General features: G+C 40.0%; 1 protein-coding gene across 1 annotated transcript; it reads right to left on the bottom strand.

Annotated features, from left to right (window-relative positions):
- Positions 1 to 21,650: 21,650 nt before the first annotated feature.
- LOC140820182 (uncharacterized) lies at positions 21,651 to 22,280 on the bottom strand. Its single transcript, XM_073180506.1, has one exon. It carries the CDS (start codon positions 22,278 to 22,280, stop codon positions 21,651 to 21,653), a length of 630 nt encoding a protein of 209 aa, XP_073036607.1.
- Positions 22,281 to 22,509: the final 229 nt, after the last annotated feature.

Below are 22,509 nucleotides of genomic sequence, written 5' to 3'. Positions count from 1 at the left end.
AACACCTAGGGCAGCACCTAAAGGATTCACCTGCAGCAAGCGATTTTCTGTTAATAATGCAGTCAAGGATGTATGATTTTCTTCATCAGTAGACTTCTCCTCAACATCAGATTCTTCATTGCTTAGGGAAACATTGTAGCCTTTATTCTTGCGTAATCTGTTGTCACATTCATTGGCATAGTGGCCAAAGCCTTTGCATTCTCTACACTGCACCGAATCATACTTCTTTGAATTAAATTGTCCCTTGCCTTCATTTCTTGGTTGAAATAATTGCTTGGCAGAAATCTTTTGTGGCCTTTCAGGTGCTGGAAGACTAGGAAATTTTGATGGTTGTCCAGCTTTCTTAGCTCTGATTCTTTTCAAATAATCCCCAAATTTCTTTGTGATATAGGCGCTGGAATCCTCACAAATGTCAGATTCATTAACTTCTTGGGTTATTTGAAGAAGATCATCATAAGAGTCATTTGAGACTTGGAATTCTATAGTCTTCCCTTTATCTTTCTTTTGCATATCCATGTTCATCTCGAAGGTGCGAAGTGAACTGATAAGATCTTCCAAAGCCATATAAGAAAGGTCCTTAGCCTCATCTATTGCGCAAATTTTTATGTTGAATCTTTTGGGCAAATAACGGATAACCTTGCTAACTAAACGCTCATTAGAGATAGGGTCTCCAAGACTGAATGCCTCATTAGAAATTTCCCGTAGGCGAAGATCATAATCGAGTATGTTCTTAGATTCTTCCATCCTCATCATCTCAAATTTGGAAGTGAGCATCCTCAATCTGGTTCGTCACACACTTTCAGAACCTTCACAGTATCTTTGGAGAGTATCCCATGCACTTTTAGCAGAAGTACAGTTTGTGATTAAACTGAACATGTTCATGTCAACCGACGTAAATATAGCATTCAATGCCTTTGAGTTGTAGTTCGAATTTTGCACTTCATCAGCAGTCCAGTCAGTTTCAGGTTTCGGCAAGCTGTCACCTCTTGATCTATCATGATTGGTGAAGTCCATCCATTGATGACACGCTGCCATGCCCTTTCATCTATGGATTTCATGTAGTATATGATTTTGACCTTCCATAGGATGTAACTGGTTCCATCTAGGACTGGTGGTCGAAGTCCTGTGTTGGCAAGTGATGTATCCATTTAAATATATCTAACAAACAAAACAAAACCAGAATCAGCACTTAGTATATAAAGAGTAGGCTCTGATACCACTTGTAAGGAATATTGGTTGACAGATGTACGTTAATATAATAATAGTAAAATAAGATTATGAATTTGTGTTTTATCAGAATTAAGTGTTGTTCCAAATATTACAACATTTAAGACAATATGCAGCAGAATAATAAAGTGTGAAACACAAATTCACTTTAAATAAATAGATGGATGAGATTAAATTTGCACAAGTATAAATACTTGTGCGGTGCCTTATGGCCAAAAATTAATCACTAGAAAACCAAAACGTTTACACAAAAACCAATCACTAGTGATTAAGATTAAAATCAATTTTCTCAACACATTGAGAAAATAAAAGCTTTCTAAAACCATCAACAATAATAAAAGATCAATTAAGAAAGCAAAAAACGTGATCGCAAAAAGTACGAGCAACTAAACACGATCTTCAGCCAACATCGTTACAGATGTTGTCTGTAGATGTTTGCAACATTCAGGAGAACACGGTGATCACCACTCTTCCAATCAGCAACGGCTTCGTGAATTTATTTCTTTGAAAAACTCCTCAACGTGTATGTATGTATGATCGAAGGGAAGAAGCCTTTTTCCAATGTCCTTGATCTCTTTTTTATAGATGTAGACTTTTATCTCCACAAGGAAACCTATTTCATAAGGAAAGCAAGAGTTTACTTAGAAATAAACTCTATTTAACCATTGATATCATATATCATGAAATTATTATAATAAATATCATATCTAGAATATATTTTCATAATTATCTCATTATCTTATAAAGGCAAAATCATATTAGATATTGTATTCAGTCAATCAACAAGGAAAAGATATTGTTAGAGAAATAATTTAATCAAGAAATTATATCAATTAAGTTCGAAAATATATTTCCCTTCATAGAAGAAGGAGATCAAAGCCCGGAATAGATTGAAGTATTTTATTTGTCATAAAGAATGACATTTCAAAAGAGACGGCCCCGAAAAGAAAATGATGTGGAAAACAAAAGAGAGATTCTACAGATGAAGCCATGGTCTCTGATGGCTATGAAACTCAGATATATTGGATGTTACAAGTGACCGAGTAAAAAGTGATTGGATATTGGACTAGGGATGCACATTTCATATGTCCCCTAATAGAGAGTGGTTCGAAATTTTCAAGGAAGGTGATGGAATAAGAGCGGTCATGGGAAACAATGCCGAATGAAAAGTCATTGGAATTGGCTCCATAAATCTTAGAATGAAGGATGGTTCTTGAAATTTTTTTATTAAAATTAAGATATGTTCCTGGGCTTAAAAGAAATTTGATATCGCTTGGAAGCCTCGATGCAAAAAGCTACTCATACAAGGCCGAAGGTGGAATCTTAAATATAACATCAGGTGCTGTAGTGATCATGAAGGGAATAAAGAGCAATGGCTTGTACATCTTACAAGGTAACACTATAACGCTCATAAACAATTTAATTTCTGAAACAAGATGCGACATGATTAGGCTATGGCATTTGAGACTAGGACACATCAGCCAAAGAGGCGTCGATGAACTAAATAGACAAGGTGTTTTTGGTAAAGATTATTGATCGAGCAAAACTTGCACTGTGAAATCCCCAATAAAATATGATTTTGTATGCTCAAAAAGTAATCGCAAGTGCACGATGTCAAGTAATAATATAGTGTATGTGAATACGAGTATCGTTCCGCTGAAGACTGTATTTAACAATTATTATTTTAGTTATTAAAACTTTAGCGACGAAAAGTGATCGGTTGTGTTATAACTAATAGAATGCAAGAAAATTAAATAAACAAGTTCAAAGATTAAATGATAAAATATGATTGCTAAATCGATTGATTAAATTTCAAATGATAAAAGAATTTGTTGGGAATTCTGGTTCACCTACCCCTTATTAATTAATTAATTCGTTCGATTGTGTTCTACGCTTCCGACAGGATTTCCTATTCAATTGAACACACTCTCTCGAGCTATGCCAAACTAATTCACTCAATGAAGTAATTAAATGTCTTTAATTATTTATCAAGAATGAATCGCATTTCGATTGATGAAATCCCCTAGTTTTCGACCCTAAGGACTATGACTATCGGCACGTATCCAATTTCATATCTCTATGTAAATTGTAGATCCGCGAATTATACTACTAGTTCTTATCACAAGTTATTCTCTCGAACTCACTCGCGAAATAAAAACGTTGTTAAAGTTAGCTACGCTCTAACAACACAATAAAACAATAGTATAACCAAGAACAAATCACAAATCGAAAGATGAATTAACTAGATCAAAGTTTTGGGGTAGGATCCCCTTTAATCCCAACAAATATGAAAGTTTAGCTACTAGAATTCATAATTAAAATAAGCAAAACAATATTTAAATAAAGGAAAATAAACTAGAAATACGAGACGTGACGAAATCTGCGAAGAACGATGCCCGGAAACCGTCGAATCTTCAATCCAAGTGCCAAAGCTCTCCAAAACTCCTTGTCGTAGCTTCAATGATGTCTGAATAATCCCTCAAAAACGTGCAATATCCTTACCATATCAACCACACCTCCGAAATAAGGTAGAGAATCGCGCACAATAATTTTCAAAAATAGGCGGCGCTCGGGCGGTAGAAAAGTACCGCTCGAGTGCCAACTTTCTGTGATGTTCCTCGGCTGGTGCGGCATTTGCGCTCGGGCGGTAGAAAAGTACCGCCCGAGCGCCACAAGTTCTGTTTGGCACTTCGTCTTCTCGCGCCCGGGCGGTATAAAAGTACCGCTCAGGCGCCAACTTTTCTGTAAGGCTTGCTCAATTAGTCATCTTTCGCGCCCGGGCGGTAAAATTCTACCGCTCGGGCGCCGAGTATTCTGTCCGAGTTCTTCAACTTTGCACACTTTGCTATATTTTCCGTTTTCCGACCATTTTTCCTGCAAATTCATCACCCAACAGTGAGATATGATAAAATGCAAATGGTTACTATAAAATGAACAAAATGTAAATGAAATGCATACATGCACAATGTAAACACAACTAAAACTAATGCAATAAACACGTAAAAACGACACATATCAATTATGTTCATAAAATGGACTTTTGTGAATATTGTGTCCTTGGAAAACATACTCGAGTAAGGTTCAACACTGGACCATAATACCAAAGGCACGATTGATTACATTTACTCTGATATATGGGGCCTACCTCGGTAAAAATTTGGGTGTGGCGAGTTATTTCATCACTTTTGTGGACAATTACTCCGAGAAAGTATGGGTGTATATGTTAAAGCACAAGAGTGATGCATTGAAAACACTTAAACAATGGAAGTGCCTAATTGAAAATCAAACTGGAAAGGGGATTAAAAAACTCAGAACCGATAATGGCCTAGAGTATATGAGTTAGGAGTTCTCTCGACTTTGTAAAAATTCTAGAATAGTAAGACATAAAAAAATAAGGAACACTCCACAACAGAATGGTATCACTAAGAGGATGAATCGAACCATCCTAGACCAAGTTAGATGTATGTTAAATGTCGCAAAATTGGCCAACATTTCTGGGGGGAGGCCGTGGAAACCGCATTCCACATCATAAACAGGTAGTCGTCCACAACATTGAACTTTAAAGCACCAGAAGAGATTTGGACAAGAAGACTTGTTGACTATACAATCTTCGGTTGTTCAGCATATGTCCATGTTAATGAAGAAAAATTGGAGCCTAAGTTCTGGGTTCGAAATGAAAGAATTGGTTCAAGGCCAAAAATTTTTAGGAATGGAAATATATAGACACAGGGGAAAGGGGTTGTTGCACATTACACAACAAGTATACATTTCAAAAGTTCTCAACACATTCAATATGTTGAATTCGAAACCAATAATTATCCCTATTGGTGCACACTTCAAATTTTCAGCTGAGCAAAGTCCTAAATCAGAGGATGAAGTGTCTAATATGAAGAAAGTACCATATTCAATTGCTACTGACGGCATAATGTATGCGATGGTAGTTCCACCACTTGACCATGGGAACATAATTAGTACAAAATGGATCTTTAAAAATAAAACCGATGAGTCATGAAACATCATTAGAAACAAAGCAAGGTTGGTTGCTCAAAAGTATACACAGGTTGAGGGGGTTGACTTCGATGAGACCTTTGCTCCTGTTGCCCGTATAGAGTCAGTCAGACTATTACTAGCCATTGCATGCTACTTGAAAATCAAACTCTTTCAAATGGATGTTAAAAGTGCATTTTTAAACTAACCGTGTTCCCGTATAATGTAGAGACATATCCGGTTTGTGATCTTCTTTTGTCTTCGTCTACTGCAAAATCAGAATCCACGTACCTAGACACCTTTACATATTCATTTCATTTGTTACCTTAATTCAACCTAACTTCATAAGAGATATCTCAAGACCCTCTTGACAGCAAGCCAATGCTCACGACCCATATTGGACATATACCTACTCATTAGACTTGAAGCATATACTATGTCAGGATGAGTTTATTCTGAAACATCTTTCTCCAATTGGTCTCTCTATGTCAATCGAGAGTTTATTGAAGAACGAAATGCGGATCTGGACATCCTTCTCCCGGTACAATTTAATTGAGTTTTTAAGGTCTCGAGGTATGTTTTCCATAGTCTCCTCTGTCATACCTTACTGTCATAAGGCTGTGCTTGAATTTTATGGCAATCTCTCCCCGAGTGTTGGAAATCCGCGATCCGCCAAGTTTGGCCAAGTTTTTGTGCGCAATCGGGTATACAACTTCAATCCTGATATTATAAATGCTCACTACAATACACCTGCAATAGCAGAAAGGCCTTCACCAGATCTTAATGAAGTCATCTCAGTCCTCACGGGTGGTCTGGTCAGTAAATTCCCTGCTCATCCCGCCAAGGTCTCGGCTGCCAAACTCACTTCCTTGTACTCAGTACTTCACAAGGTCGCAGCACGCAACTGGACCCCAACCACTAACACCACCGTAGTTACAAAGTCTCAGGCCCTAACTCTCTATGCCATTGGCAACCATACTCATAATTTTTGACGCATGGTCTTTGGTTTGGTTCTACAATATGCTAATGGGGGTCTCAAATTATCCAAGCTCCCGTTTCCCTCTCTTATTTACGGAATCATGGAAGCACAAGGGTTCATCAAGGATATCACAGAACCATTTACTCAGCCTAAACAGTTACTAAAAATTGTTCCTGCCCTGCTTCAGAGACCTCGAAGATTGACCTCCCCTGGTCTGAGTCAGCTCCAGAACCGACGCCAGGACCCTCTCAAACCGCCTCTGCCTCGGTACCCCCTTCTACTAAGCCTTCTACATCCGTTCCCTCCCCGTCTGGATATGTGAAGATATCAGTCACTGGTGCTCAGCGTTTTCTTGATCATGCCCCTAAGAAGATAGAACAAGCCAAAGCTGATTTGGCTTTCTATGAGGATGTGGCTATTACCATCCAAGCACTGTTGGCAGTCGGCGTCTTTCATGGACAAAAAAGGGGAGATGATGATGTTGGTGCTGGTCCCTCTGGAACTAAGGATGACAGTGATGAAAATGAGGAGGATGATACTGATAGTGATGAGGATGATGAATGAGGGTTACTGTTGTAATGAGATATCGGCTCGCTCTTCTACTATTTTGCATTTTCTCGTATTTTGCATTTTCTCGTTGTGACTAGGTTCTTATGTCTTTTACTCCTTGTGTAATCAAAGAATTGATGCGGTGTTGTTCTGAATGTTGCCAACATTATTCACAACACTACTACTAACAGTATTTTATTCAGGGGGAGACAAACAGTCCTAAAAGAGCCCAATGAAGGCTGTGCTTTTAGTGTGTGAGCTACCCATTCTAAAGATTAGCACAAATATAGGAGAAAATGGAAACAGCTACCTAGGAGAGTCCAATGAAGACCGTTCTCCTAGTGTGGGAGCTACCACTCCTATGTTCAGAACGTGGATAAGTCACCAAGTGTGAAGAAAATTCAAATTTGTTTTCTGGAATTGTACTTGCTGTCAGGAGATGTTGCCAACATTTGTAACAGCACTTCATCTGTATACATACCTCATATTTGTTCTCATGTTTCTATTTATGTTACATTCTATTTTAGGCATATGTAAGTCATGCATAAACATATCTCCGTGAGTATTGTTGTGTCACAAGGATATTAATACTTCAACAAAGGAAAAATTCGATGAAAATTTTGACTGTACGAAAATGTCGAATTTATGCGATTCTTGCTGTCGAGTGGAGTTAAATTCGATGTGGGTTTAATTCTGGAATATTTGAAATTGGTATTGCTCAAAATTAATTCGGTAATCACTGGACAGGGCTAACGGCTAGTTGTTCATATCGCCTAATTACCGTTCGCATTGTTACCGTTGGATCAATTATTTACTAATTTAGTGCTGCACTGTGATTTCGTGATAATCTTATCCTCTCTACACCGCCTTTCTCACTGCATTCCTTTAAACCCTCGAATCAGTTTTATTTGTAATCTCTTACTTTTATCTATAATTTCTCTCTACCAAAGCCAATTTAATTTCAAATTCAGCGTGCATGGCAGTCAAGGGTTATGATCCTCATGATATTCGAAATGAAATGGGACATACAGAAGATGATGCCCCTCACGAGACAACACCTACCACGACATCCACTGGCGCAACGCCTCTACCGCTGGTGGTTTCGGCTGAAGAACCAATGCCTCTGGAAGTAATTGCCCCTGGTGAATCAGGATTACAAAAACTGAGGCAGCGAGATGAGGATAAAGGACACTCGAACTTTGAATTGAATGAGGAAGGAATATTGACATATCGAGGTAGATTGTGCGTGCCGAAACAAGGAACAATCAGGACTGACATTCTTATTGATGCACATGCTACTCCATATTCAATACATCCAGGAGGCACTAAAATGTACAAAGATTTGAAACCATTATTTTTGTGGCCAGGTATGAAAAAGAACATTGCTCAATTTGTTGCACAATGTCTAACTTGTCAACATGTCAAGACTGAACATCAAAGACCAGCAGGACTCCTAAAACCATTGCCTATTCCTGAATGGAAATGGGAGCATATTACAATGGATTTCATCCTTGGTTTGCCAAGAACACAAAGAGGATTCAATGCTATATGGGTTATTGTGGATAGACTTACGAAATCAGCTCACTTTCTTCCGGTAAAGACCACATACACTATGAATCAATATGCTGAAGAATACATCAAAGATATAGTGAGACTTCATGGCATCCCAGCCTTATCTCACAAGGAAACCTATTGATCAAGGAAAGTAAGAGTTTTATTAGAAATAAACTCTATTAAACATTGATATCATATCTTATCAAATCATCCGCATAAATATAAGATCTTAACTGTGTGCTCAAATATATTTTCATAATTATCTCGTTATCCTAAGAAAGGCAAAACCACATAACATAATCATACTTAATTTAAATCAAAAGATATAGTTAGGGAAATAATTTAGCTCTATTATTCTTTTATACTTGACAATATTATTTCCCTTCAACTTCAGTTCTTACCGTACAACGCTTCAAATGGTGCCATCTCAATACTCGTTTGATAGCTATTGTTGTACGAAAACTCACAAAGTGGCAATGAATCTTGCCAAGTAGTGCAAAAATCTAGCACTACAGCTCTAAGCATACCTTCCAGTGTCTGGATAGTCCGCTCTGACTGTCCATCGGTCTGTAGATGATATGCGGTACTCAGATGTAACTTCATACCTAGAGCCTGCTGTCAACTGTGTCAGAAGTGCGAAGTAAACCGAGGATCACGGTCTGATACAATCGACTTAGGCACTCCGTGTAATCTGACCAATTCTCTGACATAAATCTTTGCCATCTGGTCATGTTTGTATGTCATCTTGTACGGAATAAAACATGCTGATTTGGTCAATCTATCGATCACGACCCAAATCGCATCACAACCTCGGAGGAACGTGTAACTTCATCACGAAGTCCATGGAAATGTGATCCCATTTCCATTCAGGAATAGATAAACTCTATAATAAACCTCCTGGTTTATTTTTTTCCGATTTTATCTGTTGGCAATTCAAACACTTGGATACAAATTCAGCAATATCAGCTTTCATCTGTTTCCATCAAAATTGTCTTTTCAAATCATTGTACATTTTTCTGCCATCAGGATGAATACTGAATCGACTACTATGCGTTTCTAACAATATATGTAGTTTTAAATCTGAAACATTTGGCACACAAGACGATTATTCATATATAACACTCTGTCGTAAACCTGATACTCGGATCGATGCCCTACTCTAACTATCAAAATCGAATTCTAAACATTCTGACCCACTTTCTGAGCCGCTATGATTTTCAATATCAGCTCTGGTTTGACTTGAACAGCATATAATCTCAACGGTTTAAAATCTGTTTCAAATCCTGATTCAGAAAAACAACAATTTTTAATCAAATTCGAAACACCAATTGTCGATAATGGCCTGCTAAACTCAAAAAACTGCGAATTTCTGACACTAATGTTGGTCTTGGCCAACTGATCACGTCTTCAACGTTGCTCAGATCAACCGCTATACCATCTTCGGATATAATGTTCCCCAAAAATAAAATCTGTCTCACCCAAAACTCACATTTTGACAATTTTGCATGCAATTTCTCTGTTCTCGAAATACTCAACACAATTCTCAAATGTTCGGCATAAACAGTCATATTCTTCGAATATATCAGAATATCATCGATGAAAAAATCACGAAATCAAAAAAATACTTATGAAACACACAGTTCATCAAACCCATACACATAGCTGGAGCACCCCAAGGCGAAACACTCGGTCTGATGTACCCTTTGGCCAGTAAATCCTCTAACTTCTTTTTCAATTCTATCAATTCGATCGTTGCCATTATGTACGGTGTTTTAGAGATAGAAACTATACCTGGCATCAATTCAATGCTGAAATCTATCTCTCTGACTGGAGGCAATCCCGGAATCGCATCTGGGAAGACATCAGCAAACTCACATACCACTGGCAAATCAGCCAATGACGGACTCGATTTCAGTACGTCAACTGAATATATAAGGAACACCTCTGCTCCTTTCTGTAATAATCAAGTCATAGATAATGCAGATATCAAAGGAATTCTAGATCTAGAACCTTTACCGTAGAAATTTCATTCATCAGCCATCTCAGGTCTGAATCGCACAATCTTATGGAAACAATCAACGGTAGCTCTGTACTTGGTCAGCATATCGATACTAATAATGCAGTCAAAATAAAAAAACCCAAGCACTATACAATCTACCTCAATCTCATCGTCATCATACTGCAGCATACAATGTTTCATAGAATTCACTGATATTACACCTCTCTCCAAGGTGAAGAGATACATACTACAGTAGCTAAGAATTAAACAGACAAAGCATATATCAATGGAATTCGTTCAAAGATAACGTATGGGATACACTAGTATTTATCAATAAATAGGTAGAATAACCACAAAGAGAACAGTTACCTGCCACTAAATCATCAGGTGCATCCTAGGCCTGTTCCTCGGTCATTGCAAACCCTCGGCCTAGTGTCTTGGAGGTTGGCTAACAGTCTGACTTCCTTCTGGCCTCAGTTGTGATTGGTTAGAGGGTGGCTGGAAAGAGTAAACAGCAGATGATTGTCTATCAATTGTTTTTAAAGTGAATGGACAAAGGCTTAAACCATTTTTGGAAAATGAAATCTTTCAAGAAGAGTTTATTTCTCTTTCTGATCCTTAAATTTTTATGTTGCATTTAAATTTGTTTGTTTTTATTTCAGGTTTCTTTAATCTTTTTATTTCCCGGTTAAATGGCAGATAACGGTACTCCGTGACTCTCATAGTCGGTTAAATCAGTATCCCACAATTGCTGATACAAAAATTAAAAAAAAAAATCATTTCTTTTCTTTTCAAAATGGATGAAATTCTCTCAAAAATTTGTAAATATTTTCCCTCTGTTTCTGAAAATGTTCTAAGAAAAATTTATGCAGGAATGTGTGAAAGATTGAGATTGCTAATGCAAAAAGGAATTCCAGAAGATATTCGTCTTCTAATAGCAACATTAGCCTTCCCCGGATGGTAGCTAATTTCGCAGTCGTAATCTTTCACAAGTTCCAATCACCGTCTATGTCTCATATTCAGCTCTTTCTGCGTGAAGAAATATTTGAGACTCTTGTGGTCGGTGAAAATCTGACATTTCTCACCGTATAAATAGTGTCTCCAAATTTTCAGTGCGAAGACAACGGCGGCTAACTCAAGGTCATGCGTCGGGTAGTTCTTCTCGTGCACTTTCAACTGCCTATAGGCATAAGCTATGACCCGACCTTCCTGCATCAACACTGCGCCTAAACCGAGCTTAGATGCATCGGTATAAAGCACAAACTCGCCTTTCCCTGAGGGCATGGCTAGCACTGGCGCTAAAATAAGAGCTTGCTTCAAGGTGTCGAAGCTCTTCTTGCATTCCTCACTCCACACAAATTTAGCATTTTTCTTGGTTAGTGAGGTGAGCGGCACTGCTATGGACGAAAATCCCTTAATGAACTTACGGTAGTAGCCTGCTAAACCCAAAAAGCTGCGGATTTCCGATGCGTTCTTTGGCTCCACCCATTCCTTAACGGCTGCTACCTTCGCTGTGTCCACCTCAATACCACTGCTAGATACTATATGCCCCAAAAATGCAACTTTCTGCAACCAAAACTCGCACTTACTAAACTTCGCAAATAGCTTGCGACTCTGCAAGGTCTGTAAAACTGTCCTCAAGTGCTGGTTATGCTCCTCATGGCTCTTCGAGTATATGAGAATGTCGTCAATAAACACTATGACGAACTGATCAAGGTAGGGCTGAAACACTCGATTCATGAGGTCCATGAAAATTGCTGGAGCATTCGTCAAACCGAATGGCATTACTAAGAACTCGAGATGCCCATACCTGGTCCTGAAGGCCGTCTTGTGAACATCTGCATCCTTAACCTTCAGCTGGTGATACCCTGATCGAAGATATATCTTAGAGAAAACTGTAGCGCCCTGCAATTGATCAAACAAGTCTTCGATTCTAGGAAGTGGGTACTTATTCTTGATCGTTACCTTGTTCAGCTCTCGGTAATCGATGCACAGCCTCATACTCCCATCCTTCTTCTTTACAAAGAGCACTGGTGCGCCCCATGGTGAGAAACTAGGGCGGATAAATCCTTTGTCGAGGAGCTCCTGAATCTGCTGCTTGAGCTCTAACATTTCAGCTAGAGCTAATCGGTACGGTGCCTTAGAGATTGGTGCTGTGCCTGGCACGAGATCGATTGCAAACTCCACCTCTCTCTCTGGTGGGAGGCCTGTGACGTCATCAGGAAAGACGTCTGGGAAGTCTCTGACTACTGGCACCTCTGATAAAGATGGAGTGGGCACATCAGGCGCTGAAATAATACTAGCCAAGAAGGCCTGACACCCCTTGGAAATCAACCTCCTCGCCTGCATGCACGAAATCATGCGAGGGCAGCTTCTCCATCTGGCTGGTTCAAAAAGAAATTGCTCCATTCCCGGCGGTCTAACCAAAACTGACCTCTTCTGAAAGTCGATTAAGACTCTGTTCTTTGTCAGCCAGTCCATTCCCAGAATGATATCAAACTCTGGCATTGGTAAGACGATCAAGTCCGCATACACTAGGTGGCCGTGCAGTTCTAGATCGATATCTCTGACCACACTGGTAGCTAACAGCTCTTCCCCCGATGAGACTGTCACTGAAAAGTTCACGTCTAGGTCGATGGACTTGATGTCCAGATGGTTAGCAAAAGTCTCCGAGATGAAGGAGTGAGTGGCTCCTGAGTCTATCAGTGCAGTTGTGGATAATCTCTTAATAAAAATGTTTCCTGAGATGCGTTAGCACAACACAACTTATATCCTCAAAAATACTATCATTAACCTAAAGCACAAAAGAACTCAGCGTCCCAAGGCACACAAAATTTACTAGCACACTAATAGTCCCAAATAGAATTCCACATGCAAGGCAACGAAATACTGAGCTTAGGTAGAAAGGTTTACCTGTCAGTAAAGTAGTGTCTGGATCCGCCTCCCGTGCACGCATAGCGAATACCCTGCCCTGAGCTGGCTGTTTCCACTGTGGGCACTCCTTAAGCATGTGGTCAGTGGCTCCACATTTAAAGCATTTGCCTGACCCATATAAGCACTGTCCTGGATGTTGGCGGTTGCACTTAGGACACACTGGGAAAATAGCGGGCCTCTGTGGCGCCCCCTGCTGCTGAACGGGACCTTGCCCTTCGGCGGTCCCTGAAAAAGTTTCTTCCCTGACGGCCCCTGATATGGTTTCTTAAAATGGGGTCGCTGATTCTGCTGCTGCTGGTGTGGCTGCGGTGGAGCCTGATAGGGCCTCTTGCCATGCCTGTCCGCCTCAATATCTCGCTGGTCTTGCTCTGCCGCCAAAGCTCTAGAAACGACAACTGCATAAGAAGTAGGGCCAGCTACCCTCACATCACGGCGCAAGACAGGCCGCAAACCATCCATGCAAACCATCCATGAAATGTCTCAGCTTTGCCTGAGCATCAATCGAAGTGAGGGGTACGAAGTAACATCCCCTCTCAAACTTTCTGACAAAATCTGCCACGCTACTGTCTCCCTGTCTCAGCGTTATAAATTCCCTGGTCAGCCGAGAGCGCACCTCTTCAGTGAAGTACTTGGCGTAGAACACCTCTTTGAATTCGTTCCACGATAGAGTCTGCAAGTTTACTGCCACTGACGCACTCTCCCACCATAGTCTCGCATCCCCTGACAGTAAGAATATAGTGCATTTGACCCGGTCAGCGTCAGTCAGCTCCATGAACTCAAATATTACCTCGATGGACTTGATCCATCCCTCAGCTACCATCGGGTCAGTAGTACCCGAAAACTCCTTCGGACTCATCCTCCGGAACCTCTCATATACTGCCTCTGGTCTGGGCCTCTCCTCGGGGCCTACAGCAGTCTGGTTCCTCGCAAACTGTGCGAAGAATTACGTCATACCAGCAAGCATCTGTGCCTGCATATCTGGAGGTGGAGGTGGTGGAGGATTGGCCCTCTCTTCATCTCGATGTTCCCTATCCTCAACTCGGTGCTCTCTGTTCTCATCCCTTGCTTCCCGGTCAACCAAGCGTCTAGGAGGCATACTGTTCCAATAATTCACCCAACACGTAACCCAATATGCATGAACATAATATAAATATGATAAGATGCACGTAGCTGAACTTAAGAATATGAGCATGCTGAAAATCCTGACTTAATGCATACTAAATAATATAAATCTTTGAAACGTTAAGACTTACAGACTTGAGAAGTGACTTTGAGAGCTTCTTGCGATTGACAGTAGGCATAACCCTTTACAAGAACACCGCTCTGATACCAACTGTAACGAACCGTACTTTTCATACTTAAAATTTGCGGAAAAATTAAAAATTTTCTTAAATGTAAACATCCATACGGTCATCACTCAACATTCATAAAATATCTTTGAAATCAACCATCACAAATAAAATTTGCTAAAAGCAAAGCTGTCTCAAAATGTCTCACATCCAAATCATAAAACCAGAGTATTTTAAAATTTTGCTTAAGAACATAAACTTGGCGGTCCTCGGGTTTAGCCTCCCACTCAGTCCAAGCCTGTCCCTTGGTCGCCACCTCCCGTCTCCTCAACATAGTCAGCTGCATCGATCAAGTCTAGTGAGTCTAAAGACTCAACACGTAAAAACTAGGATAACGAGTACTACGTAATAAAATCGCATACATCTTAAAAATAGAACGTACTTAACTTGAAACTGAACTTTAATAATAAACTTGAACATACGTACGCACATATCTAGACGTGCCGTCAACATAAACTTTCATAAACATACTGCATACTTGAACATACATAACTTCATCATTTTGGGTAGAGGCATGTTTCAAAGCAAGTGACCTTTAACATAATAAAGGCCTGATCAGACAAACCACAGTACTGGGCTGACAGTGACGTATCCACTGCCACATACATGAGATCCCCGTTCATAATTTAACGGGCTGGTTGGTCCACGTTCATAATTTAACGCTTCCCAACCTCGATCTAACCCGTTCATAATTTAACGGGCGGATTGGTCCCCGTTCATAATTTAACGTTTTCCAATCCTAAACATATTTTGGTCACAAGACATTTAGCATACCCCAAAAACTTAAAATATTTTCTTGCACGTCAAACATACCTACTTGGCGTTGAGGGATTCGTTGGACTTCGATCGGGGTCATTGCTGCACATACTAACATGACTTCAAAAGCTGAACTTTAATATCTTAGACGTAGGTACTCGAGCTCACCGCCGAAGTGCATAAATAGCTTATGACATTCTAGATCACTCGGGACTTGACCTCTTTTAATCATACTAATCATAACATCCAACCCCGAACAAACTCTAAGATGACGTGTGAACATTTCCCAACAATAAAAGACGTGAACTCGCTACTAGAACTTGAAAAGAAGTGGGAACCAAACGTCTGTACAGAATGAATGGCGCTCGGGCGGTAAAACATTACCGATCGGGCGCCGAGCTCGTAGAACAAAACTCTCGGCAGAAAGAGTGGCGCTCGGGCGGTAAAATGTTACCGCTCAGGCGCCGAGCTTTTCTAAAGTTAAACACTCGGGCAGAAAAGGTGGCGCACCGCTCGGGCGCCGCGTCTTCTGGACTCCGCGACCTAAAACCTTGTACTCTTCGAATTCGATTACCCAAATGGTGAACCACGCCTCGAGACCCATCCTAGGACACTATGGCACTGACTCGACTCCACCGATGTCCCAAACATCTCCAAGAAAACGACGCACCCCACACAATAAAATAAAACTCACAAACTTAAATTTTGACATAAAAATAGTTTTTACGACTCCTCGCTCTCCCAAGCGCCTAACGACCCGAAACGAAACTTTGATAACCAACTCAACATCATTAACAATATACCTATATGCAGCAACGATCACCCGTCGATCCCCAACGAAGCCTGCAACAATAAACTTCAAGAACACAAATTTTTGTAAAAGTCGCAGTTTGAGCGGTCCCACGAAAAACGTCATAACTCACTCAATTGTCATCCAAAAATCTCGAATTTATATCAAATCGAAGGCATCGAAAGTTTCTACAATTTTCTAGTTGAAAGTTTTCTCAAAATCCTGACAGAAAAATCGCAGTTTTAACCAGAACAGTAAAAACGTAAATTTCAGATCTAAAAAGGGTTTCAAAAGCGATTTAAACATGATTGCTCAAACTTCTACACAACATACACATGGTTTTACGCATAAATAACAACGCACACATAATATGACATGATTAATGCATCAAGAACAGAATATACGTGCCTTTTGATATTTAAAGATACCGTAACGACGACACCGAAGCGGAGATGGAGCTAGGCTTGATCCGGGACGAACGTGGCACCGTTTTCTTGCAATAAAATCCACCGAAACTTTCTGGAAATTAAAGGGGAAGGGGACGGCTGCTTCTAGGCTAAGAACCCTAGTTTTCTTTCTTTTAAAAATCTGAAAAATAAAAGTGTGTGTGTGTTGTGTGTTTTACGTGAGGAGTGTGTGTAAAAGTGTGTGCAAATCGTGTAGTGTGTGTGTTTGGCTAGATTAGGGGATTAAAAATTTGGCTTAATTAAATACTTAACATACTAATAAAATGCTAATTTAAATGTTACTCAATTAACAAATTAATTAGAATACTACCTCTACACCCTTTTTAAATATAATCCCAAGGGCAGTGTGTTGTACACAGTTTCAGACGGTATTGTGAGATACAGAGACAGAATGTGGGTGCCTAGTGTTGGTTCGATCAGACATGATATTTTGACAGAGGCACACACATCTCTGTATTCCATTCACCCAAGAGGCACCAAGATGTACAAAGACCTATAGTTATTGTATTGGTGGCCAGGGATGAAGCGAGACATCCGTAGATTCGTATCAGAATGTCTCACTTGTCAGCAAGTAAAAGTTGAACATCAGAGGCAAGAAGGATTGGTTAAGCCACTCCCCATTCCCGAGTGGAAGTGGGAGAACATTACTATGGATTTTGTGGTTGGGTTGCCGAGATCAGTCAGAGGATCGAATTCTATTTGGGTTGTAGTGGACCGACTCACTAAATCAGCGCATTTTCTACCAGTGAAGACGACTTTCTCCATGACGCAGTATGCGGAGCTTTATCTCAGGGAGATAGTTCGTTTACATGGATTTCCAGTTTCAGTTGTGTCCGACAGGGACCCAAGGTTTACGTCGTCCTTCTGGAAGAGCTTACATGCAGCCATGGGGACAAAGTTTCTTTTCAGTACAGCTTTTCACCCGCAGACAGATGGTCAGTCTGAGCGAGTGATTCAGATTTTAGAGGACTTGCTAAGGGCCTGCATGATTGATTTTCAAGGAACTTGGGAGTCTAGACTGCCTCTAGTGGAGTTCACATACAACAACAACTTCCAAGCATCTATTGGTATGGCTCCCTATGAGTGTTGTACGGGAGGAAGTGCAGATCATCAGTTCATTGGGAGGAAGTCGGTGAGAGAGCGGATCTTGGTCCAGAGATAGTTCAGCAGACCGCAGATGTGGTGGTCAAGATTAGAGATAGAATGAAGACCGCCCAGAGTCGCCAAAAGAGTTATGCTGATAAAAGAAGGAGGGATCTCGAGTTTGCCGTTGGCGATCACGTATTCGTCAAGATAGCACCTATGAAGGGTGTTATGAGATTTGGAAAGAGAGGCAAACTGAGTCCGAGGTTTATTGGACCATTCGAGATCTTGGAAAGAGTTGGGACATTAGCTTATCATATAGCCCTTCCGCCGAATCTGGCTGGGGTACACAATGAGTTCCACGTTTCTATGTTGAGGAAGTATCTAGCTAATCCTTCGCATATTTTGAGCTATGAGCCGTTGCAGCTTACTCCAGACCTGTCTTATGAGGAAAGACCCGTCCAATACTAGACAGGCAAGAGCGTAGGCTTCGGAACAAAGTGACTAAGCTAGTCAAAGTTCGGTGGCTAAACCAATCAGTGGAAGAAGCCACATGGGAGTCCGAGACAGATATGAGACTTCGCTACCCGGAGTTGTTCGGTAAAACTTAATTTCGAGGACGAAATTTTTTATAAGTGGGGGAGGAACTGTAGTGCCCAAAGTCAGTACACGTATAACCCATGCATTCATTTAATTATTAAATCATTTAATTAATTTTAAATGAGTTTTATCCATGCATAATTTATGAAAATGCATTAATTTAAATTATTCATGTTCATGGTGATGCACGTTAAAATATTTTTCGAGTTTCATGTTTCAGGCATTCATTCGAAGCGGGATTGAGGAAAAGACCCGGTGACGATTTTTGGCAATTTAAAAAAAATGTGGTATTTTATTTTAAGTCATGGATGGGGCATTTTAAATAAATTTATTTAGCTTAGCCTTTTTAAAAGCATAATTTATGTATGTAGTGGTTTAAGAGTTTAAAACTTTTTAAATTTAGCCTTTTGGTGTGTGTTATTTTAAATTAGGAGTTTGTTTAGAATTTAGTGTGTTTGTATTCACATTTTTGGGCTCAATGTCGGATATGAAACATGAAAATCTTACCTGTGAGTATGTGGAGCTCATGCAGATTAGTCCAACCATTTTTTGGTAATCAATCTTTTCTTTCTTTCGAGTTTGGACCTCTTCACGCACATTTCCGATTATCTGAGATGGTGGGTGATATTTCTAGATTTTGTTTGGAATAATCTGTCCATCATCTATTGTATCATCATTGCACTGCGTTTCTTCAGGTTCGGTGACTTCAGTGTCACATGTTGTGCCAGATGTAGCAACATCAGGGGCAACATGTGTATTTTCCAGTGAGATTGACTTGTCCAGAAGGTCTTCAATATCATCTTCAACAGTTTTCTTTTTGAGGTCTGCACAATCATCAAAAACAACATTAATGGATTCCATAATAGTCCTAGTTCTTAAGTTAAACATGCGATAAGCTCGACTATTAGTGGCATATCCCAAAAATAAACACTTATCACTCTTTGAGTCAAACTTTGCAAGTTGATCCCTGTCATTCAAAGTGTAACATACACAGCCAAAAACATGAAAATATCTAAGATTAGGCTTCTTTCCCATAATAATTTCATAAGAGGTCATGGCTGATCCACTTCTTAGATACACCCTGTTTGAAATATGACATGCTGTGTTAAGGGCTTCTGCCCAAAAACGCTTTGCAAGGTTCTTTGAAGTTAGCATTACTCTTGCCATTTCTTGCAAAGTCCTGTTCTTACGTTCGGCAATCCCATTTTGTTGTGGTGTTTTTGGCGCTGAGAATTCATGAGAAATACCTTTTCTGTCACAAAAGGATGAGAATGAGCGATTTTCAAATTCTTTACCGTGATCAGTTCTAATCCTTCTTATCTTCATATTGTGGAGGTTAGTGATTCTTGTGATCAAATTTTTGAATACACCGAACGTATCTGACTTCTCTTTAATAAAATTAACCCATGAAAAACGGGAGAAGTCATCAACACACACGAAAGAGTATTTCTTACCTCCGAAGCTCTCAACTTCCATAGGACACATAAGATCCATGTGTAGTAATTCCAAACATCGTGTTGTCCCAGATGTTGGCAACACTGGATACGACACGTGAGTCTGTTTACCCTTTTGACAGTCACCGCACACATATGGTACACCAGTAGAGAGATTAGGCATACCTCTTACTGCATCGTACTTACTCAAATTTTTCAGGGTTTTGAAATTTGCATGTCCGAGTTTTTGATGCCAAAGATCAAGTTCAGTGATTTGCACATGCTTGCATGAAAGGTCTTCTCCTATTTGGTAGCAATTGTCTGAGGACCTTGTACCTGTCATAATACACACATTTGATTCATCAAAGACTTCACAGTTATGTTTATCAAATTTAACAAACAAATTATCATCACATAATTGGCTTATGCTTATCAAATTTGAATTTAATCTTTCAACATGGAGCACATTGTGAAGCCTTGGCAGTCCTTCAACATTCAGTGTACCATTTCCTACAATTCTTCCTTTTGCTCCCCCTCCATAGGTCACTCTACCACACTTTTGTTCAACATAGTCGGTAAGATGTTCTTTAAAACCTGTCATGTGGCGTGAGCTTCCACTATCAAAGTACCAATGACCTACAGTATTAGTTTTCAATGAAGTATAGACAACATTACAGTGAGCTTTTACCTTTGGTACCCAAATTTGTCTTACTGTAGGTCGATGGTGGGAGGTGTTGCGGGAAGTGTTGTGCAACATTCGGGGAAACATCCTGCTCGAATTTAGATTCATGCAGTCATCCCTGAGTTTAAAACAGTATGGCCTGATATGACCAGGCTTAAAGCAGTAATGACATACATACCGTCGTTTTCTTCTCTTAGGGACATGTGTAGTATGTTGTCTTTTTGGTGGAGAGCTTTTGATTGAAGATGTAGGTTGAGATGGTGTGAATGTTTCAGTCTTTCCTTTCACAAACACAGTAGATTTTGAACACTCACCTATTTCAAACACACTGTCTTTGAATCCCAGACCCTTCTTGTCACATCTCTTCCAATTGAAAGAATAGTTTCAAGCTTTGATGTGCTCGAATTAAACTTGGACAGGGTTTCAGTTGCCTTTTGAAGTTCTTCTTTGATATGACCAAGTTCTAAATCCTTTTTGCTCAAAATTACTTCGAGTTTAGCAACCACTGCTTTTAGATCAGCATTTTCTTTTGCCACCGATTTCAGTTCGGCATTTTCTTTCATGAGATTTGCATTAAGCTTGTTTCTCTTGGTCCAATCTTCAAACAATTCTTCATAAAGCTCCTGAACACTTTCAAGGGTAAGTTCTTCACCATCAACCTCCAGATCTTCTTCATTCAAGTTACCAGAAACTGTAGAGTTAAAGCAGACTGATTTTTCACAAATGTTGCGGCCAGGTGTAGCAACACCTAGGGCAACACCTAAAGGATTCACTTGTAGCAAGCGGGTTTCTGTCAGTAGTGCAGTTAGGGAGGTTTGATTGTCTTCATCAGTGGTCTTCTCCTCAAGATCTGATTCTTCATCGCTCAGAGATGCATTGTAGCCTTTGTTCTTGCGTAATCTGTTTGCACACTCATTTGCGTAGTGACCGAAACCTTGGCATTCTCTACACTGCACCGAATCATATTTCCTTGGTTTGAATTGTCCCTTGCCTTCGTTCCTTGTTTGAATTTGTAGCTTCGCAGGGAATCTTTGTGGCCTTTCAGGTACAGGGAGGCTCGGAGACCTGGATGACTGTGCATCCTTCTTATCTCGGATTCTCTTCAAGTAATCACCAAATTTCTTTGTGATAAAGGAGTTAGAGTCCTCGCAGAGATCAGAATCATTGACTTCTTGGGATATTTGAAGGAGTTCATTGTAGGAGTCATTTGAAGTTTGAAGTGCAATTGTCTTCCCTTTATCCTTCTTTTGCATATCCAGGTTCATCTCAAACGTGCGTAGTGAGCTGATAAGATCTTCAATGACATCTTAGACCTGTCCTTAGCTTCATCTATTGCACATATTTTTATGTTGAACCTTTCAGGCAAAGAACGGAGGATTTTGCTTACTAGACGCTCACTTGAGATAGCTTCTCCAGCACTGAATGCCTCATTAGCAATCTCCCGTAGGCGACGATCGTACTCGAGTATGCTTTCAGATTCTTCCATCCTCATCATCTCGAATTTGGAGGTAAGCAGCCTTAGTCTGGTTCGTCTCACACTCTCAGACCCTTCACAATGACATTGAAGGATATCCCATGCACTTTTAGCCGAAGTACAGTTTGTGATTAAACTGAACATGTTCATATCAACCGATGTGAATATAGCATTCAAAGCCTTTGAGTTATGGTTTGAATTTTGTACTTCGTCAGCAGTCCAGTCAGTTTCAGGCTTTGGCCGTTTGTCACCTTCTTGATCCGTCACGACTGGTGGGGTCCATCCATTGATGACACGCTGCCATGCCCGTTCATCCAGAGATTTTATGTAGTATCTTATCTTAACCTTCCATAGGCTGTAATTAGTACCATCGAATATTGGTGGTCGAAGTGCAGCGCTTGCAAACGAGATGTCCATTAGTTATTTCTGTGACAAACAAAACAAACACCAGAATCAGCACTTAGTATATCAAGAGTTGGCTCTGATACCACTTGTTAGGTTTATTTTGTCCGACAGATATCGAAAATAATGAAAAGATCAGAATAGGATGTAAAATAGTAAATTTGTGCTTTATTAGAATTACATGTTGTGCCAGATATTACAACATCTCGGACAACATCTACATACAGCGGAAAAATTAATAGCA

This window comes from Primulina eburnea, chromosome 18 (assembly GCF_022965805.1).
Source record: "Primulina eburnea isolate SZY01 chromosome 18, ASM2296580v1, whole genome shotgun sequence".
In the NCBI taxonomy this organism is placed as follows: domain Eukaryota; kingdom Viridiplantae; phylum Streptophyta; class Magnoliopsida; order Lamiales; family Gesneriaceae; genus Primulina; species Primulina eburnea.
This window is presented reverse-complemented; position numbering and strand designations above follow the sequence as displayed.